Source organism: Lepisosteus platostomus, chromosome 5, assembly GCF_059453375.1.
Source record: "Lepisosteus platostomus isolate fLepPlt1 chromosome 5, fLepPlt1.hap1, whole genome shotgun sequence".
NCBI lineage: Eukaryota > Metazoa > Chordata > Actinopteri > Semionotiformes > Lepisosteidae > Lepisosteus > Lepisosteus platostomus.
The window spans coordinates 64539292-64559535 of record NC_142615.1 but is presented as its reverse complement, the minus strand read 5'-3'; the positions used below and the strand labels follow the sequence as shown (position 1 = coordinate 64559535).

General features: G+C 42.4%; 1 protein-coding gene across 1 annotated transcript; it reads right to left on the bottom strand.

The window, feature by feature from the left end:
* Window positions 1–14594: 14594 nt before the first annotated feature.
* LOC148671264 (uncharacterized) lies at window positions 14595–19648 on the bottom strand. The gene has a single exon (XM_088631767.1). The coding sequence runs from the start codon at window positions 19565–19567 to the stop codon at window positions 17744–17746; it is 1824 nt and encodes a 607-aa protein (XP_088487893.1). The 5' UTR covers window positions 19568–19648; the 3' UTR covers window positions 14595–17743.
* Window positions 19649–20244: the final 596 nt, after the last annotated feature.

Sequence of the window (20244 nt, the reverse complement as noted above, 5' to 3'; positions counted from 1 at the left end):
TGTGAGTGTGTGTGCACGCGCACTCATGTTGGTCATTGAGAATTTCTGGGGTTCCTATGAGATGATGACTTGTAGGTGGTACTTGGATGCTTTGGTTGGATTAGGGGTGGTACTTGGTCCAAAAAGTTTGAGAACCACTGCCTTATTCCTATTGAGCACAATCCTACTCTTCTCCTTCCTCCAAAACGCATTCACCTTATCAGCTTCTGCGCCGACTTACCGGTTCTGGGGGATTTATATCCTGTTTCCTGATGTAGTTCAGCTGTGTCTCCTTGTTTTGCTGCATAGGCCTTTTCCAACAGCGGGTCAGCTGGTTATCCTGGGTGGCCATCTTGCCCAGGTCTATATCGAGTATTTTCAGTGTTTCGCTCTGGAAATACTGGTTATAAATGACCCTTCCCCGGGTCCTCTTACACTCCCTCCCCCTGAGATCAGCCCCGTCCTCGGGCGGTCTAGAAAAAAAATAAACAGTGCATTTCGGGAGAGGGCATCTACATTTCCATGTTTCCTTCCGGGTCTATATACCGTTTGGAATTGAAACCTTTGCAGACTAAGACCCCATCGTGTAATTCTATAATTTTTATCCATATTTTGTAACATCCATGTTAATGGTGCATGATCTGTGTACAATATAAATCATCTTCCCAATAAATAATATCTCAAATAGTCTAGGGCCCATTTTATTGCTAGCCATTCTTTCTCTATCGTAGAAAAGTGTTTTTCTGCAGGATTCAACTTACGACTGATATATAAAATAGGATGCTCCAGTCCTTCAATTTCTTGCGAGAGTATGGCTCCAATTCTAGTGTCAGAAGCATCAGTTTGTACCATGAAGTCCGGTACCTGTAAGACGGGTTGAGAAGAGAGAGTTGTTTTTAAGTCTTGAAAGGCCCTCTCTTCCAATTCGGTCCATTTTTTTTTCCGGATAAATCAACTTCGTTAAATCGTGCAGAGGGGCGGCAATGGAGGCAAACCCTGGAATGAAACATCGATAATAACTCGCCAGTCCCAAAAATGTTCAGATTTGCTTCTTTGTAGAAGGTTTGGGCCTGTTTTTAATTAACTGCACCTTCTGTTCTTGGGACATGATCAATCCTCTCCCGATCGTATAACCAAGATAATTGGCTTCCCGGGCCCCCAGACAACATTTATTTGGGTTGGCTGTTAATCCTGCTGCTCGCAACGCTCCAGTCACTGCTTCCAGGTGTTGTAGATGTTGTTCCCAGGACATGTTATGGATCATGACGTCATCCAAGTAGGTGGCTGCAAAATCACGATATGGTCTCAGAATTCGGTCCATTAATCTTTGAAATGTTGCGGGAGCGCCATGCAAACTGAAGGGTAGGACCCTGTACTGATATAGCCCCTCAGGGGTGGCAAAAGCGGTTTTGGCTTTATCTTCTTTGGCCAGCGGCACTTGCCAATATCCCTTCGTAAGATCAAGGGTACTGATGTATCGGGCATTGCCTAATTGCTCAATTAGTTCATCTATACGGGGCATGGGGTATGCATCAAACAGCGAGATCTCATTTAACCTTTTGAAATTGTTGCAAAATCGAACAGTTCCATCCGGCTTGGGGATCAGAACTATCGGGCTAGCCCACACGCTATGGGATTCTTCTATTATTCCCATCTCTAGCATCTTTTCCACCTCTTCTTTAATCAATTTCCTTTTTGCTTCAGGTACTCGATACGGGGGTAGTCTTACCTTCTTCCCTGGTATCGTTGTAATCTTATGTCGTATAAGATGGGTTCGACCAGGTGTCCGGGAAAAAACATCTTTGTTTTGGGACAGGAATTCTTCTCCCACGGCTACAGCTCCCATTTCTTCTTCCAACGGTTCGGGGAAGAAGTGAGTGAGCAGAACTTCGGTCCCATGCCATTTCTTCAATAAATTGATGTGGTAGATTTGATGTTGCTGTCTTCAGTCTTGCTGCTTGACTTTATAGTTGACCGGTCCCATCTTTTCCACCACCTCATAAGGACCCTGCCAGGAGGCCAAGAATTTACATTCGGGGGTCGGAACTAATACCAGTACTTTATCACCCAGTTGGAATTCTCTTGCAATAGCTCCCCTATTATAAACTTGTTTTTCTTGAGCCTGTGCTTTTTCCAGGTTTTCTTTCACAATGGGAACAATAACGTTTATTCTCTCTCTCATTTGTTCCACATGTTCAATGATGGTCTGTAAAGGTAAGGGTTGGTGTTCCCAGGATTCCTTGACGACGTCTAATAGGCCCCATGGTTTTTGAGAGTATAGCAATTCAAATGGAGAAAAAACGGTCGAGGCCTGTGGCACTTCTCGTACCGCGAACATGAGATACAGGAGCAGCTGATCCCAGTTTTTCCCATCCTTTTGCATAGCCTTCCTCAGCATGCTTTTCAGGGTCTTATTAAAATGTTCGACTAGACCGTCAGTTTGAGGGTGATAGACTGAGGTTCAGATCTGGTGTATTCCCAGTAGCTTGCATACGTCTCCATTGACTTTAGACATGAAAGGAGTTCCTTGATCAGTTAAGATCTCTTTAGGAATTCTGACCCAAGCAAACAGTTGTACTAGCTCCCTAGCTATATTTTTGGCAGTGGCAGCTCTCAACGGAATGGCTTCAGAGTACCTTGTAGCATAGTCCACTATCACTTAAATATACTGGTTACCTTTGGTGGTTCTGATCAGGGGCCCCACCAAATCCATCCCAATCCGTTCAAAGGGGGTTTCAATAATAGGGAGGGGAATCAAAGAGTTTCTATAATAAGGTTGTGGAGCAGTTTTCTGACACTCCGGGCATTCCCGACAGTACTTCTCAATGGCCTTATAGATCCCTGGCCAAAAGAACCTAGAGAGTAGTCTCTTGGACGTCTTCTTCACCCCTAGGTGTCCACCCAGAAGATGGCTATGGGCCAAGTTAAGGAGCTTCATCTGGTAGGCCTGGGGAATCAGGAGTTGTTCCACTTCTTCCTGTCCCTTCAGCTGCACCTGGTAGAGGAGATTATTTTTTATCATGAAATAGGAGTAACTCAATGTACTAGGATCAGTACACCACTTCCCATCGATTTTCCTGACATGTCCCCATGCATGCTTCAAATTTCCATCTTCTAATTGGGCCGTTCCAAACCTACCACGATGTTCGGGTGGCTCCAAGTCCGGTAAATCCATATTTACAAATTCATCTCCAAGTACAGCTCCTCCTTCCTGTGGGTCCGTCTCACCTGGGGCATCATTAGGGGCGTCACCTCGGCCTTCCGGACAGGGCATTGGTCTTCGCCTAGCTGTTGGCACAGTTTTCCAAATTTGGAGGAAGTGGGGACAGTCTCGTCCCAGTACCACAGGGTAAGATAACTGCTCAACCACTCCGACAGTTGAACGGTAGGTCCCCTGTTCCGTAGAGATGCTAATTTCTACTGTCGGATAGACCTTGGTATCCCCGTGAATGCAAGTAATGGGTATCCCCTCTGTTCTTCCTGGAGAACGAGATCTCCCGTTCTCCAGGAAGTATTGTAGGGCTCACCAGGATCACAGTACTGCCGGAGTCCAACAAGGCCTCGACGGGTTCTCCCCCTATCTCGATTTTCGTAAGATGGGGATCCTCGCAGGTTGGGACCGGTGCTGTAAGGTAGTTACACTTGGGTTCATCTCTGGGGTCTACCTGCATGGGTTGGACAGGCTGGGGCAATGGCTGGCTAAGTGCCCTTCTTCCTGACAATTAAAACATCGTCGGGTTTCTTTCCATGGTCGGGGCCTGGAGTCTGATCTTTCCCGAAGGGGTTTCTTAAACTGTATAGGTCCTCGAAAATCATTGTACTTAATCGGCCAATTCTTCATCTCAGTTTCCAGACTCTTTGGGCTTCTTCTCTCCTCTTTTTGAAAGTCCCCCTTTTCCTCCCTAATCAAGGCCTCTGTGGCATGGTGTCTGTCCACTAAGTCCACTGCCTGATCTAGTGTCTGGGGATCCCTATCACTCACTTTCCTTCTCAGGTGAACAGGCAGACTCCTCACAAAGTGATCCAACACCACCCTTTCTACCACCTGTCCTGGGTTTAATTCTTCTGGCTGGAGCCATTGCTTTGCCAGATGTACCAGGTCAAACATCTGAGACCTCGTAGGCTTGTCCATTTGGTATCTCCAATTGTGTAACCGGATGGCTCGTATTGCCATGGTTACCCCTACTCTTGCCAAAATCTCCTTTTTCAGAGTCTCATAATTCTCGGCATCTTCTTCTTTTAAATCATAATATGCCTTTTGGGCTTCTCCAATTAAATAAGGGGCTACTCTCCCAGCCCATTGCTCTTTGGGCCATGCATTTCGAGATGCAGTTCTTTCAAATGTGGTTAAATAAGCCTCCACATCATCAAGTTCTGTCATCTTTTGTAGCCCAATTTGTTCAGCCTGAACGGTCTCTCCCTGTCTGCCGCATTTCTTCCCCTAATCTGTGCAATTCTTTGCGTACTAATTTTTGCTCCTCTATAATTCATTCGTTAGTTTCGCTTTGAATTTGATTCCGCCTCCTGTTGCACTTGGATAGCTTCTTGCTGTCCCTTTAATGCCTGAAATTGGGCGAGAGTGGCCTGGGACAATTGCTGTATTAATTGTTCCATGTTTTTTTCTCCACACACGCAAAGCAAAACCCACACACACACACGAAAAAACTTGCTTTCTCCGATTCTCAAACCCGAGCGGGAGCTGCCCGCATCCTCCACCAATTGTGGTGTCACCGGGGGAAAACAGGTGTAAAAGAGATCTAACTCACACCACACTGAACTTCTTTGTTCTTCGTCCGTACATCTCCCCAAATCCGTTCCGCAATCCGTTGCCAGTATCCTTAAACGATCCAAATTCCAAAGTCTGTATGTCCACACTACTCCGCGCCGTATCCAAGCCGTTATCCATAATCTTATTCAAAAACCGTATCCAATTGTCCATTATTCTTAAATTCCTTCCAGCACACTCCTAAATCTCTCCTTCTTATCTAAACACTTTCACCTTATCGGCTTCCGCGCCGGCTCATCGCTTCTGGGGCATTTATATCCTGTTTCCTGATGTAGTTCAGCTGTGTCTCCTTGTTTCGCTGCATAGGCTTTTCCCAATAGCGGGTCAGCTGGTTATCCCGGGTGGCCATCTTGCCCAGGTCTATATTGAGTATTTTCAGTGTTTCATTCCAGAAATACCAGTTATAAATGACCCTTCCCTGGGTCCTCTTACAATGATCACAACTGATTTTTCTAAAGTCTGCTGTTCTTGTCGTGTTTTATCAGTGTTTTGCGAGTGATCTCCAATATCCTCTAAATCCAACCATTAAGTTTGTTTTTACAGCAGTGAAACGATAAAAAAACACTTCTGATAGCACAGGGTTATCTCTTAGACTGTTTCAGGAAGTTCTACAATTTAGTGGTCCTGTAGCTAAAGACACTGCCCCCAGCAGTTATTTTGTAATTTCTAGGGTCCACTATCTAACTGCTGTGCTCTGCTTGGTCTGTTTTTACCAGATCACTTAAATAAAGGGGCGGTAGACCCTTTAGTGTTTTGTGGAGCAGAAGAAATGCTTTAAAGTCTGTATTGTTTTTTTTAATTCAAGTTGAGAAAGAGAGAGATTGCAAAGAAAGAGATGTGTTACACAGACTGGGCAAGACATCACCTTGCCTGAGCAGCTTCTTGTACTGTATTACCTGCAGGCCTTTCTCCACCTGAAGCACCTGCAGCACCCAGGGGTGGTAAAGAACATGAGAGTAAGGATACTTTCATACAACAAAAGTAAGAAATTACATATATGGGATTTTTACAGTTTGGTGTATTCATTTTTATTTTCTCGCTATTACAGGTCGAGGAATGGGTGCAAAGAAAAAGTTGTTTCAACAAGTGGGCACAAAAATGGTCATAATTGCTGTTAAAGAGCACACAACCTAAAACAGCAGCTGGCTTCCTTTACATTTAGTGAAGAAGGGGAACATGCAAGTTGATGGCTACATTGATATACCCATCCACTCGATTCAGGATTGTGGTAGAGCTGGAACTATCCTGGCAAGCAGTGGATGCAAAGCACTGCATCGCCCATAATGTGACACCAGTCCATCACAGGACTCACTCACACCATGGCCAATTTTCATAGAAGCCAATTAAAATCCATGTTAATACAGAACAAAAGACCTCCACCTGCATAGCTCCAATCATGTATAGTATTTAAGAAAATCTGGAATGTACCTTAATTGCATTTTATTTGTGTTTTATCAGCCGTTTCATCTTTACTTCACTAAACTATGCTGTAATACCCAGGTCAGCAGCTGTGAAAGGAGACAAAGAAGATGGACTGGTCAGCCAATGTATCAACAGTGTCGAAGTGCTAGAGAAGTGGAAGCCCAACACAGGACTGCCACCAAATGACATGCAAATTTAAAAGTTGATAAAGTATCAAATCTGGGAAGGCCTGAGCATAACTGACGATCCTGTGAAGGGGAAGAAGTTTGTGACTTCCAGGTGTTTCCAGAAGGGAGAGGTGGTGTGTGATTACAATGGCAAGGTCATCACAAAGACAACTGCTGAAGCTCACAGATGACAGAGGGAGAGATGAGATGTCTTTTCTTTTCAGATGAACCTGCACAAAAACTGTGCATTGATGCTCGTGAAAAACACTGAGCCTGCCTCCCGGATAAGGAGGCAAATCGGAAGATGGATAAATCCATCAAAGAGAAAAGACAATGTTAGGGCTATAAGAAAGTCAAATATAATCAACGAACAGCCTGTCATAATTCTGTCTGTGACAAAAAGGGTCATTGTTGAGGGGAGAAGAGCTCCTCTGTAAAGTGCATATTTTGAAGATATTCATTTTCTTGTACCTTGGAATTAATGTAAAAATTATGTTTGTGTTAATGTCTTGAAAATAGCATTTCTCATTCTAATCAGCAAGGATATAAAGAAGGGATATGGGAGTACTAAAAAGATACATGATTTTCAGAAGAGTATAGAAGGCAGATAACTATCCCACTCAATTGTTACTGCAAAGAAATGCCACAGTGTAAACAAAAAGGTGAACCATTCTTGAAATGTATTGATAGAATCTGAATAGCACAGCATTCCCAGACCAGGCACTGGAGTTTCCTGCAGTGTTAGATGGGTAGTCTCTTGATAAGAGAGACATCGACAGTACTGGACTTCATGAACGACACCTTTCCAATTCATCGAGAAGAGAGCCCACAAGATGAGTCTAGAGAACAATTTCTTATAATATTAGTGGTAGTTTCTGAATAGGTTAAGGACAACATAGTTGTAGAGCTATCTTGCAACTTCTTAAAAGTTGTAAAAGTGATTACCATATTGCCAGTGGTTTATATTTAAAACCTAAAGATTTAAAATTGAATCTTTCTTAAACAAAGGACATTTTTCACAGGAAAAGCAGCCTAAATCAGTTGATGACTGTAAATATGACAAGCTAGTGATAAATTTTAAAGTGCAAAACAAAGTTGTATTGTTTTGGTTTTGTCTTCAACATCATACTAATAGGCATTTTATTTTTATAGCAGCCGTCTGCCATTCACCACCAGCCAGGATGCCACGAGGTACATGAGATGACCCAGAGTACTTAATGATGCAGAGAAGAGCATATGGGGGAAAAAAAAGATGACAAGAAATATCCATTAACGTGCATCTAGAAGCCAGAAGATGGGTGGTCAGCATTTCAAGAGTGGACAATGGAGGTTGAATTCAAGTTTTAACAGTGATTCTCTATGTTTGGCATCAACACAAATCATATTAATATGCTCACGTTATTCATTTGTACAAAGTCCCCGATATTCTTTACAGGCGACGTTCCCAGGAGTACACACAACCCAGCCAGAACGTGGCTAGCTGACGTGCAGTGGACCTCAGGGAAAGGACTCTTGCCCACATGGATGTCTCTGCTCTGAAAACCACTGGATAAAGGTACATGGCGGTCTGTTCTCAGCTGTTGATTTTGTGAAAAATATTGAATATGAAAGATTGAAGTGTGACCATTCAATGAAGTTCAGACATAAGTAATATGTTGAGAAGCTAGATCTGTTCTACTAATAGCTGTAATACCTTAATATTGTACTGTTTGCTCTGGTTTTCAGACATCAGTCCAAGATCATTGATGGGTTAATTGATTTCTGGTAAGATTGGCCCCACGTGTAAGTGTTTACATTTCTATCTGGCATCCTCAAAAGATGGTTTTGTTTCCTTTTCTTAATTGCTCTTGATTACTAGAGTTTATTTGGCATGATACATTTGTGATGAATGCTTTTTCTTTGTGAATAGTCTTATTTTAACCTACATAATGTCAATGAGTTAGTACCTTAAAGAACAAGCAGTAAAAAATGACATTTCAGGTTTATTAGCTAAAGTTTTTATAAGTGAACTGAGATCCCTTTACAGTGCAGAGACCCATCTTTAATATGCTGTGTGTGCTCATAATGGACTTGAAATTTGTTTTTGTCACAATGTAAAGGTATAATAAATAGATAATATACTCTATTTATCAAGACTTCACTATTTTAATTCCATACTTCCATTGACTGCTTTGGAATGCATTCCTTACAATTTTTTCTAAATAATCATTGTCTCACAGAGAAGACCTGGGTGACATAACAGGGGTCAGGGCTGTGTTGACTGGATTTTTGTGTAGACTGGCCATTGTCTATGTGAGACTGTGGGATCACTAGGGGTCGTCCCCCCCCCCCCAACACCTGTAACATTGTCAAGTGGTATAATTACCTACAAAAGCTAAGGTTTCCTCCATTAAAGGGTCACTATTTGTTACATTCTGGCGGAAGAAGAGACAAGATAAACCTCCCACTGTCACTGACGGAGCAGTCCGGGACACTCTATGCTAGATTGGACTGTTGTGTTTGGAAGATGGGGTCACAGGTGATGAAATAGACCACAGTGGCAGTCCTGCCTAGATGTTATATCACTGACAGACTCACCCACACATTGAGAAGAGAGCACTGGTTTCTGTGCAGAAAGCAGAACAACTCACTTTAACTGGTCAATTAGGTCTAATGAGTTTTATTGCCCTTGACATCTAACTTACTCCAGCCCCCCTTGTGGAAACAACCCCTAATTACTGTTCATGAGCTCCTGGCCACACTTGTTCCCAGTGGAACCAACCTGGAGCAGCAGAACAGAGGTTTTTGTTTCTTTAAGTTGTCTGCTGTTGTAAAACAAGTCATCCCTTAGGAATAAAAACTCTCCCTCTAGTCTGGTTGCTATCTCGTTTATTTGCCCTATATTCCCAGGGCAAAGCAGCTGAGTGATCGAAAGCTGAACTGCAAGGAGCTGAATTTCACACTGGGTTACAACAGACCCTGGTGGGAGAATGGGCAGGAGAGGGCCGGTTGTGCTCCTGAACTAGTCCCCTCCTCTCCTACTCTCGTATTTGCATCACAGTCTATAAACTCCAGCCCTATTGCTTTTCTTCCAGTTCATTTTTTTAATACAGCTCAAAAATTATGTATACTCTTGTGAAATATCAACAAAGCACTCATCTTTATTTCACGTACAGTATACAGCAGACTGCTTGACAAAAAAAAAAAATAAAAGCGCTATTCCCGACAGTCTAGCACAGTAACCACAACTCCAATAACTTTAACTAGAGGAAGAAACCCAGCTTCTGCTCAAAAGGAAAAAAAAAACATTGAAATCATAAATCTCCAACACTGGCTGGAGACTCTGTGTCCGTGCTCAGTGGTTATATAGGACAGGACTCAGCGCGCAGCAGGTGCGGCTCATTGCTCTACGCTCCCCGTGCGGAATGCACGTATCCTCCTTCCAGACTCGTAACACCGCTGCATACATCCCTCTTAAATCCCAGAAACACAGAAACTCCGGGGTGTTTCTGTGAGTCAGTACTGGGTTTCTCTGTTCGAGGTTACAAGCAGAAACAAAAAAAGTGCTGAAAGCAGGAAGTTATTTCTGCTCGTAGGCATAAACGTGTAAAAATAGATTTTCTGATTCCTAAAACCCTAATAAAATCCATCTAAGTTTCCCTTTCGTTCCCAATGCACATAACTGAATATAAACCAGTCAAGTTCAGGTACTTTTCTGATATACAGTATCTGAATAGTTCTGGCGCGGCTGTTGTAACAAAGATACTTACAAACTTTTTTTTCATACGAGCTCTTGCCGTTTTTAAAATGAATATTTTTTTGAATTCGCTAAATCACACGAAACACCAGCATCACTTATCGTAAGCATCTGACCAATTACATTCCTGAATGTTAAACCCATTTAGCATTTATTTTTAACTTGTTTTATTTTTTTTAAATTACACACCTGTTAACTTAGTCCGGATCGCGGTCACCGAGGACCACTCTTGTCTCCCCAGATGACACTTTTTATTTTTAAGATAAACGCGAGATAAACAACGTTTGTTTGAAACCGCTCCACAAATTTTCTCACATGCACGTATTCTCAAATATCACCACAACAAAACCATAAAGTTTGTTTCCACAGACATGACACTATTATGCAATAAACCAATAAATTAATTAACTAGCAGAATCCCAATAAAAACACACGGCAACCCGTCAAGCACAGCATGTCAATATCATACATTTTTACCAACAAAACCGCAAAAGCAAAAACCAGCAAATATATATATATATCCCATTTTTACCTTATTCTGGAGCATGATATATATCCAAAATAACCCAGACTATTTTATCTCAAGAGCTAGAGACTAGTAAACGTTACTGATTACGTAGTAAATGTTTGAGGAACGAGTGCCAGAAATAAGGCGATTTGATTGGTAAAAACCGCTGTCATTCTTTGTATTTTCAGCCATTCAGAGCCCTTAGGAGGTGAGACTTCCTCTAGAAGCTTCAGGCTGCATTTTTAGCTGTCAATCATTGACTCAGAAGGGATAATCAATCAGTTTTTTATCAGTTTCTTATCAGTGCTCCTTTTTTTCACACCAGAAGGCAACTCTGAGGTTTTTTTTCATTGCATAACAGCAGATAAAGGCTCTCTAGCAGTGTCTTAAGGTTTTTATAGCAATTGCAATGGTTTTTATTCTTATTATTTTCAATATTTTTATGATTTTTTTTTATTATAGGCGGGAAATTTCATTCCAGGTCCAGTCTTCACAAAACATGATGTAGAATTTTTTCTAATTGATCAATTTGTCCCAAATTTTTATCCAAGCTAGTAGCCACCTAGAACAAGGTTTTCAAATCATTCCCAGGCCCTTGACATGCATATAGTTGAAAAATCTGACCTCTGAAGACCAAAAAAAAATGTTCGCCAGCTGTTTTTTTGGGTTTTATTCATGTTTGTCTGCTGAGTGGACACATTAAGAAATATAAGAAACTTAAAGCCAAGGGGGTTAGCTTCAATTTTAAGACCTGAACCAGGCTCCTGCTATGTTCTGCTGCAGAGATATAACAAATGTTTAAGGGGGGGAAATTCCAGGCGGACATTGGCTAAATATGTCACTGGTACTAACAGGTTAACAATGACATCAGAGATTGGAAGCAAGGTTGTTTTCCATTAAAGGTTCAAGGAAACCTATATATCTTTGCTAAAAATATTTCAGAATCACAGTGAAATCTAGTCTGATTGCTGCACAGATCTGCAGTCTGCAATTAGAATACTGTTTGTGCGTTGTATAAAATATGCTGTTCAAACTTTTCCAAAACAGGAGAGGTTTCGAAATGCGTCTTCCTGTAAAAATAAAATATCTACACGAGCACTATAAGCAGAATCTTGAGCCTGTTCCGCAGAAGAACTGTATTCAGAGGGCCAAAGAAGTGAATATTGCACCAAGTGAGAGGAAGCATCTCTGAAAAAGGAGGTTGAAGCGTCATAGCACCACAGAGTCAGACTATGAGTGCTGAAAAGCCGCTATGAATGGTAACTGGTAATTGGCTGGATTAAAGCTCCAGTCTCTTCATGGGCGTGAGCTGGAATCCCACTGCTGCCCCAAATCTCCTTGTTAAGAATCACGGTATTGTTTTTGTTGCTTCCATGCGATTTATTAAACTTTCAGTAGAATTAATTTAAACAATCATATAATAATTATATTTGTTTTATTCCCTCATTACAATTTGTACACACAGATTTATTTTCTTTTATTTTAAAAACGTGATAGCCTTGATGGGAAATAACATGGAGTGTGGTGTCCAAGCAGTAAGATGTTGCTCTTGTAAAGTGAAGAGTGCGGGTTTGAACCCTCTCCTTGCCTGTTGTGTTTACTATGACATTCCTTTATCTAAGTCGTCGATTGTCTTGTAATGTAGAAATCTCTGTAATAAGAGGAAAAGAATTATCAGTAGTGGTAAATAATCCTTCTGTTGTTCTAGCATAATCTGCCCTGATTTTGAGTTGACAAAGCAACGGGTGCATTCAAAACACCAACCTCTGTTGCTTGTCAGGATGGCTGGGTGGTCTTAGGTGCCAGCCACAAGGACTCTTGTCTTTTCATGTTGCTTATGTGCTCTGGTCTTTGAGCGGAGGCGTCGGTCACTCCCAATAGCTAAGCTTTTCCTGTCTAGCATTATTCCAGTACCCACTGACAATCACAATAAGAGGAAAACGGAGAAATTGCTTAGCAAGAACATAATGGACAGAAAAATGCTTCCCAAAAACTCTGTCTTTAGCAGAAAGGAAAAATTAGATAGCCTTCGATTTCTGCCTTAAGAACTATTTGGGCTTTCTGTAATTGAGAAAAGATGTTCGGTAAGATGGGCATTAAAATGTGAAAGACTGAATTATAAAAGCAGCAGCAGAAAGGTGCAGCACAAAGCAATTTTTGAGTGTTCTACATTGTTAAAATTCACAGGTTTTTATGCTGCTTGGATTTCTTTAAGTCTACGAAGTGACAACTGTTTCATTTTCTATTCACCCACTCGTTTTGTAATATACCTCTCAAACTTCAGAACCGAATAAGATTTCGTGTGTGACAGCATTCCCCTGCAAATACTGTTTCCATGATGTATTGGGCGAACCCGAATGAAATATTTTAGTGCTGGCTCAAATACGAGGAATTTCATGAAGACCTTTTTAAACTTGGTGTGCTTTCGTTTCGTTCGTTTGCTCCTATACTACAGCAGTAATATTTCTATAGGTGTATGATCATGGTAGGCTGACAGCAGGAACATGTGGCCCAAAAGCAGTGATAATATCAGAGATGTCTGCAGTGTGTTGGTTTGTGAGCAACGATAAAATAACTTGACGTGGAAGCAGGTGTGCCTGCATTAATACAGCTCCATCGAGCGGAAAAAGTAATACAAGAACCAACTTAAATTCAACATTAAGTTTCTGCAGCTGAAAACGGAGACTGCTCCAGGTGATGATCAAACTCACAACCTCTCCAGTACACCGCTGTATAACCGCCGCACACTGACCTATTGCCCTACACCGCGGTGAAGTTAGCTTGAAGTTCGAAAACGATTTTGGCATGCCAGTAACATTTTCACGAAACATCTTACAGTTACGAAAACACTTAGTGTATAAAATACACTGTGAATGTTTTCACAGCCATTTACACCATTTTTTTAACCAAACACAAATATTCTTATGTCCATATCCTCCTAAGGAAATTTCATGAGGCTGGTGGTAAATATCCTGTCCAGGAATATCGGGGCTGTAGCGGGTCAGATCTATAGATATAGTGAAGATGTTAGTGGAGATGGTGTGTCTGGTCTATGTGTAAGAGATGTGCAGGAAGAATAATCTGTGATCTGGGAAGAAGAGAACCCCTTCGGAAGAGCGCTGCTCCTCACAGGAGAGAATAAAAAAAAAAATTCAGGGATGCGGATTTTTCTCCTTGGGGGAATTAAAATCACTCAGCAGGAGTGACCTTGTGGCACAATGGTAACGTGTCTGACTCCCCTTCAGAAGGTTGTATGTTCAAATCCTGTCAAAGTCACCTGATGTGTTTTCTGGTTCTGTTGGTGCTGAACCAGGAAAATACACCAGGCCGTTGAGTTTTATCTGTACACCACATAGGTAATCTGAACTAAATAACAGAGCAGTACAGAACATGCAGTCAGGAGCGAATCATCTTGAACACGACAGGAGAAAAGGCACATTGCACATCCGCGAAACACCACGTCCGACTTTAGAGACAGTTACATAACAGAATGGAAGTTTCAGACCCCTTTTTTATCACAGGTTCAAGGAAACCTGAAAGTTAGGGAGTTTTGGGTCACTTTTGTATTAAAAAGTATCAAGCCTGTAAATATAATTTGCCCTTTTTTAATTGTGGATGAAATCCACTCCCATGTACCAGGACCTTACAGTATATTCATGTTAATTAAAATGACTAACCCTATTGGACATAAGCTGGTGCTATTTGTAATGATTGCTATTTCATGTTGGTGAGAAAGGAAACCAGACCCAACGTTTGCTTTCAGGTGCTGTTCATTTATATAATGGACAAGTTTCCAACTCATTTCCTTAGTCTTGTTTACCTTGAATTTAAGCCACGAACCAGGATTCTACTTTTTAAACTTCCAGGGATATTACAAAAGGTTTGATGGGGCATCAATCATTCCAGGTGGAAAATGACTCAAGGACTTTTTTTTCTCGAGGGATCATATTAAACATTTCATTTGGATCAAGAAGTGGATCAGGGACACACAAAACAAACAGTTTAATTCCATCTTTATTAGAAACTGCAACACAGCTACTGCATGTAAAGCCTTCAGTATGAGATTGTGAGAGTTCAGTTATCCCGGGGAGAACTGAAATTTAATAAATTGACATTTAAATAGAGTGTAAATCTTCAAACTATTCTATCACTTCAGAATATTTATAAGAGTCTACCTGGAGGGGGGTTTAAACCCACATTAACATTTGTCCATTGGATTTAAAGTCCAACACCTTAACCACTTGGCCATTCAGATTTGATTCAAACAATTAAAAAAATTAAACCAGCGCCCTGTTACAGAAACGTACCCCGGTCTTACGCGCAACAAATGGGGGTACTCAGCACTGTACGAACTAAATTTGCTCATTTCCAAAGACGGTTTCGCCTGCTCTCATCTTTTTAAAGACTGTCATAAACACTCAAGGAGTAATTCATTTGAGTTTGAAGTCTGTCTCTGTTGCTTTGGCTCTTGATGAAGAAAAGCTGTACGTGGGAGACTCCTCTGAAGAAGTTTAACGTCACCCTGCAAGGGAGAAGAGCCATCATTCACCGAGGCAACCACTAAGACACTTAACATTAAACACATGAAATGTGAGATGTGAAAATGTTTTCTACTTAGAAGTTCTGTCGTTTCTATTCTAACGAGAGAGGCTCTTTGTCGGAAGTGAGATTTGAACAAATGTCGCCAGGGGAAACTGCAACCTAAATGCAACGCCTTTTTTATCTTTCATTTACCAATAATGCAATAAAGTATTTAAATGGTTTAAAAACAAAAAGAAAATAAGAAATTGACAATTACAACACCAATCAAATCTGTATATAAAACATAGTTCAAGAAAAAAATAAGCTAATTAAGGCACAAGAAAACAAAATAAATATAACAACCCTAAACCACAAACATAAAATATATTCGGATCTTATCTTTCTCTATTAGGAGACACCCCCACCTCAGAGCCTGAAGTACAGGTCTTTTTCTCGCAGTTCCACAAAGATGTTATTTTTAAAGAAGATCCTGCGAAAGTCGGCCATCCGCCTCTCAGCCCTGCAGTAGGCCAGGCTGAGAGAGAAGCAGTCCTTCACCCTGGCGATGTACAGCCTGATAAGGTCTGGCTTCAGGCTATTGTACATCACCAGGTTCCCCCTCTCCCAGACAACTGCCCTCACTAGGCTGTGGAGGAGGTTTGCTAAAATGGCATTAACCCCCTCCTCAGACCCGCGGTATCCAAAGAGGAACAGCTCTTTCCAGGGTACCCCGTCAAGAACAGCTCCTCGAACAGAGCGAAACAGGCCATCCAGCAGGTCTGTCAAATACACCCTCAAATCCTTCAATCCATCACAACTGACAAAGAGGTGCAGCAGCCCCTCCGTCCACTGCACGCACACCAGGCAGAAGAAGTCCTCCCCAGCATGGAAGCACTGCAGCACCATCTTGGGGAAAACACAGTTGTGACGGATGAAGAAGTCCAGCTGTTCGCATCTCTGGGGCAGGAAAGGCAGCCTCAGACGTGCCCAGATCCATGCCAGCTCGGATCTGGGCACGTCTCACCCACAGCTCCGGCCAAGCCGGTCCTGCTGCCCCGTCTTGTGGACAGAGCTTCTCCAGCCAACTGTCCGGGAGACCGAGTTTGAGCTGCTCGCAATCCTGATGGATCTTACTGTTTTTAATGTATAATCTTGCTTATCCTTTAAGCGCAAAATAAAGTGTTTTCATGTTCTAAAAAGTTCATACAATTTTTTTTTTTACTTTGAAAAATGGACACTTTGTATTTATAGACTGAGAAAATACTGCAAAAAAGCATTTAATATGTGAAAATGTGTTTGTTCCACTGAATGTGTAAATGGGTATGTCTCATTAGTTAATTAATGAAGATCTAGTAGCTTCTAACATTATTTCTAATATAATATTATTTCCAGATAAACCAACTTCGGAGAGTAGGCGGCAGTGATGTCAGAGAAAGTGTGTTCACAGTCTTGTCAAGGTATTGCTTGTTGATTTTTAAAATGTTTTTACATTACATTTTTACTTTGATCAAGTTAACATATCCACAGAATTGAGCTTATAGATACCTATGTGTTAACCACTGAATGTGCAAGGTGTAAAACTGCAAAATTGTCTTTTAAAATATAAGGATTACAGTACTAAAATTCTAATATACGTCTATCGTTATACGTCTGTGATTAGATGTTCATTATACATAAATGGTTGGAGTTCTAGTATACGGATAAACTTAGAGGACTATTATACATATATGGTTGGAGTTCCGGTTAACTTTAGAGGACTATTATACATATATGGTTAGAGGTAGGATTCAGATCTCCCGCAGACACAAAGAAGCAGTGGCAGGCTGTTGCCGTGTCCAATCGGCGCTCTGTGGCCTGGTGCAAGGCAGTGCTGGTTCGACCTGAGAGAAGGAGAAGGAGGGAGAGATTTCTGCTGCGGTGCGCTGCTGATGCTCTCTGAAGACCGGCTAGTTAGTGTTGGCTGAAACTAGCAGAGTTTGCACACAGAAAAGTCACAATCTTTAGACAGGAAGAAGACCGGTTCGTTCCCGATGTAGCGCAAGTTCTGAATACTGATATACAGCTGTCCACAGTTCCGACTGTAGTTCACTCGTTGATCAGGTGAGCGTTCGCGGTGGGTTCACGAGGCTTGCTGCTGGGCTAACCTCGGGTGGATCCTTTGGTTACACGCTGGCAACCTCCGTTCTCAACTCTTAGAACAAGGAAAAGTCCTGGCACTGGGACACACTGGCAGTTACGTGACTGTCTGAGCTGAGGATGTCCAGGAGGACCTGGAGTTTTACCTGGAGAACTACGGTCGCTCAATGGTTGCCTACATTTATTGGTGCCCCGTGTGAGGATGAGTAGCCATGAACTCTGACCTTGGGGTTGTAAACCACTTGGGATGAGACTCTCCCTTGGAATCTCCCAGACAGTGAGGCACCAGAGATGACCATTCATTAGGGTGGCTGATGTGTCTCAGCTTTGGGAGTTGTTCCTTATCAGGACACTCTATCAGCTACAAAAACACCTTAAATGTGAACCAAATGGAATGACCTCTCTGTATCAAGCACCATTGGAGGTGAGGGAGAGAGACTGGCAAGCGAGCAGCAAACTTAATTCCTGTATTTGAATAAACCTTGCCGCTACAATGGTCTCTCTCCTGTGTGAATGCGCTGGTGGGTTATTAAGCTACTTGACTGACTAAAACTCTTCCCACACTGACTGCAGCTGAATGGTCTCTCTCCTGTGTGAATGCGCTGGTGGGATATTAAGCTACTTGACTGACTAAAACTCTTCCCACACTGACTGCAGATGAACGGTCTCTCTCCTGTGTGATTGCGCTGGTGGGATATTAAGCTACTTGACTGACTAAAACTCTTCCCACACAGACTGCAGCTGAATGGTCTCTCTCCCGTGTGAATCCGCTGGTGTGATTGTAAGTGGTTTTTCCGACTAAAGCTCTTCCCACACTGACTGCAGCTGAACGGTCTCTCTCCTGTGTGAATGCGCAGGTGGGTTTTTAAGTGACTTGACTTACTAAAACTCTTCCCACACTGACTGCAGCTGAATGGTCTCTCTCCTGTGTGAATGTGCTGGTGGGTTTTTAAGTCACCTGACCGACTAAAACTCTTCCCACACTGACTGCAGCTGAAAGGTCTCTCTCCTGTGTGAATGTGCTGGTGGGTTTTTAAGTCACCTGACCGACTAAAACTTGTCCCACACTGACTGCAGCTGAATGGTCTCTCTCCTGTGTGAATGCGGTGATGTCGTTTTAAGATGTGTGATCGACTAAAACTCTTTCCACACTGACTACAGCTGAAAGGTCTCTCTCCTGTGTGAATGCGCTGATGCCTTGTTAAGTGACTTGACTTACTAAAACTCTTCCCACACTGACTGCAGCTAAAAGGTCTCTCTCCTGTGTGAATGCGCTGGTGTAATTGTAAGTGGCTTTTTACACTAAAACTCTTCCCACACTGACTGCAGCTGAATGGTCTCTCTCCTGTGTGAATGCGGTGATGTCGTTTTAAGATGCGTGATTGACTAAAACTCTTCCCACACTGACTGCAGCTGAAAGGTCTCTCTCCTGTGTGAAGGTGCTGGTAGGGTTTTGAAATGCTAGAATGACAGAAACCCTGCTCCTCCCTGTGCCATAATGACAGTTTGTCCACTCCATCTGAGCAAGGCCTTGAGTGATTCTTCCTCATCCTCTGATCGTGCTGGGGTCTCTTATTCTGCAAATGCTCCATGGAATGGTCTTGCTCTGTGTGATGAAAGTGAGATTTGTTTTCTTCATTACATCCCTCAGTGTGCTGCTCAGCAGTGTGAATCATCTGGGACTCCATCTCCAGCTCTCTGAGACTTAAACCATCCAGTTCATTCAGTTGTTCCTCTCTTTGCCCAAGAACAGACACACTCTCCAGTTCATTAAAACTTTCAACGATTTTTTCAGTAACCAGATTATTAAACCCGTGTGTAAAGTCATCAGATGCTAAGGGATCATATGATTGTTTGAGACTGTGCAATGACAGTCTCTCCACTTGAACAGAACAAGGCCTAATTATTATCAAGCCCTGTAGGAGCTGCTGTTGCTCCTCCCTGTACTGACTCTCCTCTCGGTGCTGTATCTCAACACTGTTCTCTTCACCAGGTACATCAGTCTGCTGCTCTGCACAGTCAATCAACTGGGGCTCCATGTCCTGCTCTGTAAGATTAAAGACACCCAGTTCTTCACTGTGCTCTTGTACAGAGACACAGCCCAGTTCATTACAACCTTGTGTAATATTGTTCGAGTCCAGATTATTCATCTCTGTAAAATCATCACATACTAAGAGCCCAGGAGTCTCACTCTCAGGGTCTGTCTTCATCGTGGGCACAGAGTCCAGATCCTTGACACTCTGTCTGCTCTCTGTGTGCTGCTCCCTGAGTTTCTCTTTCTCTTGTGCTGCAGTGAGCACTGTCTCCTGCATCAGACTGGAGCCCCACTCCTCCTCACTGTGCTGCTGTTCAAGAGGAGCCCTTTCCCCAGCTTCAGAGAGAGTACTGGCCTCTGAGCCTGTAAACACAGGACAAGAAAACAAGACCTTTATAATAATAATAAAAAAACTATTTTATATAGCACCTTTAAAGGTGGCTTCTCAAAGCGTTTTATAGAATGACAACAACAAAAAATACACAATTTAAGCACGATGAGAATACACAGTTAGAGGAGACGGTAGATGGTGGTACTAAGTACAGTAGGAGCAGAGGGGTAAAGAACAGTTAAATAAAGGCTCTTCTGAAGAAGAAGGTTTTGAGTCTGGATTTGAAGGAGTTTAGAGAAGGTGACTCGCCGATATCCTTAGGGAGAGAGTTCCACAGCTTGGGGGGATAACAGGTGAAGGCCATGTCACCCATACAATGTAGACGGGCTTGGGGGACAGTAAGGAGAGCAGAATTAGAAGAGCGAAGGTTGTGAGGTGGGGAGTAGGGTGATAACTCAGACAGGTACCGAGCCATGGAGAGCCTTATAGGTGAGCAGGAGGATTGTTAAGTCAATATGAAACTTGACAGGAAGCCAGTGCAAGGACTCCAGGATAAGAGTAATGTGAACACTTGCACTAGACCTGGTTAGGATTCTGGCTGCCGAATTGTGGACATACTGGAG

Coding starts and splice junctions, on each gene's coding strand:
- LOC148671264 (XM_088631767.1), bottom strand. CDS start 19,567: ATGCAGGAGACAGTGCTCACTGCAGCACAAGAGAAAGAGAAACTCAGG.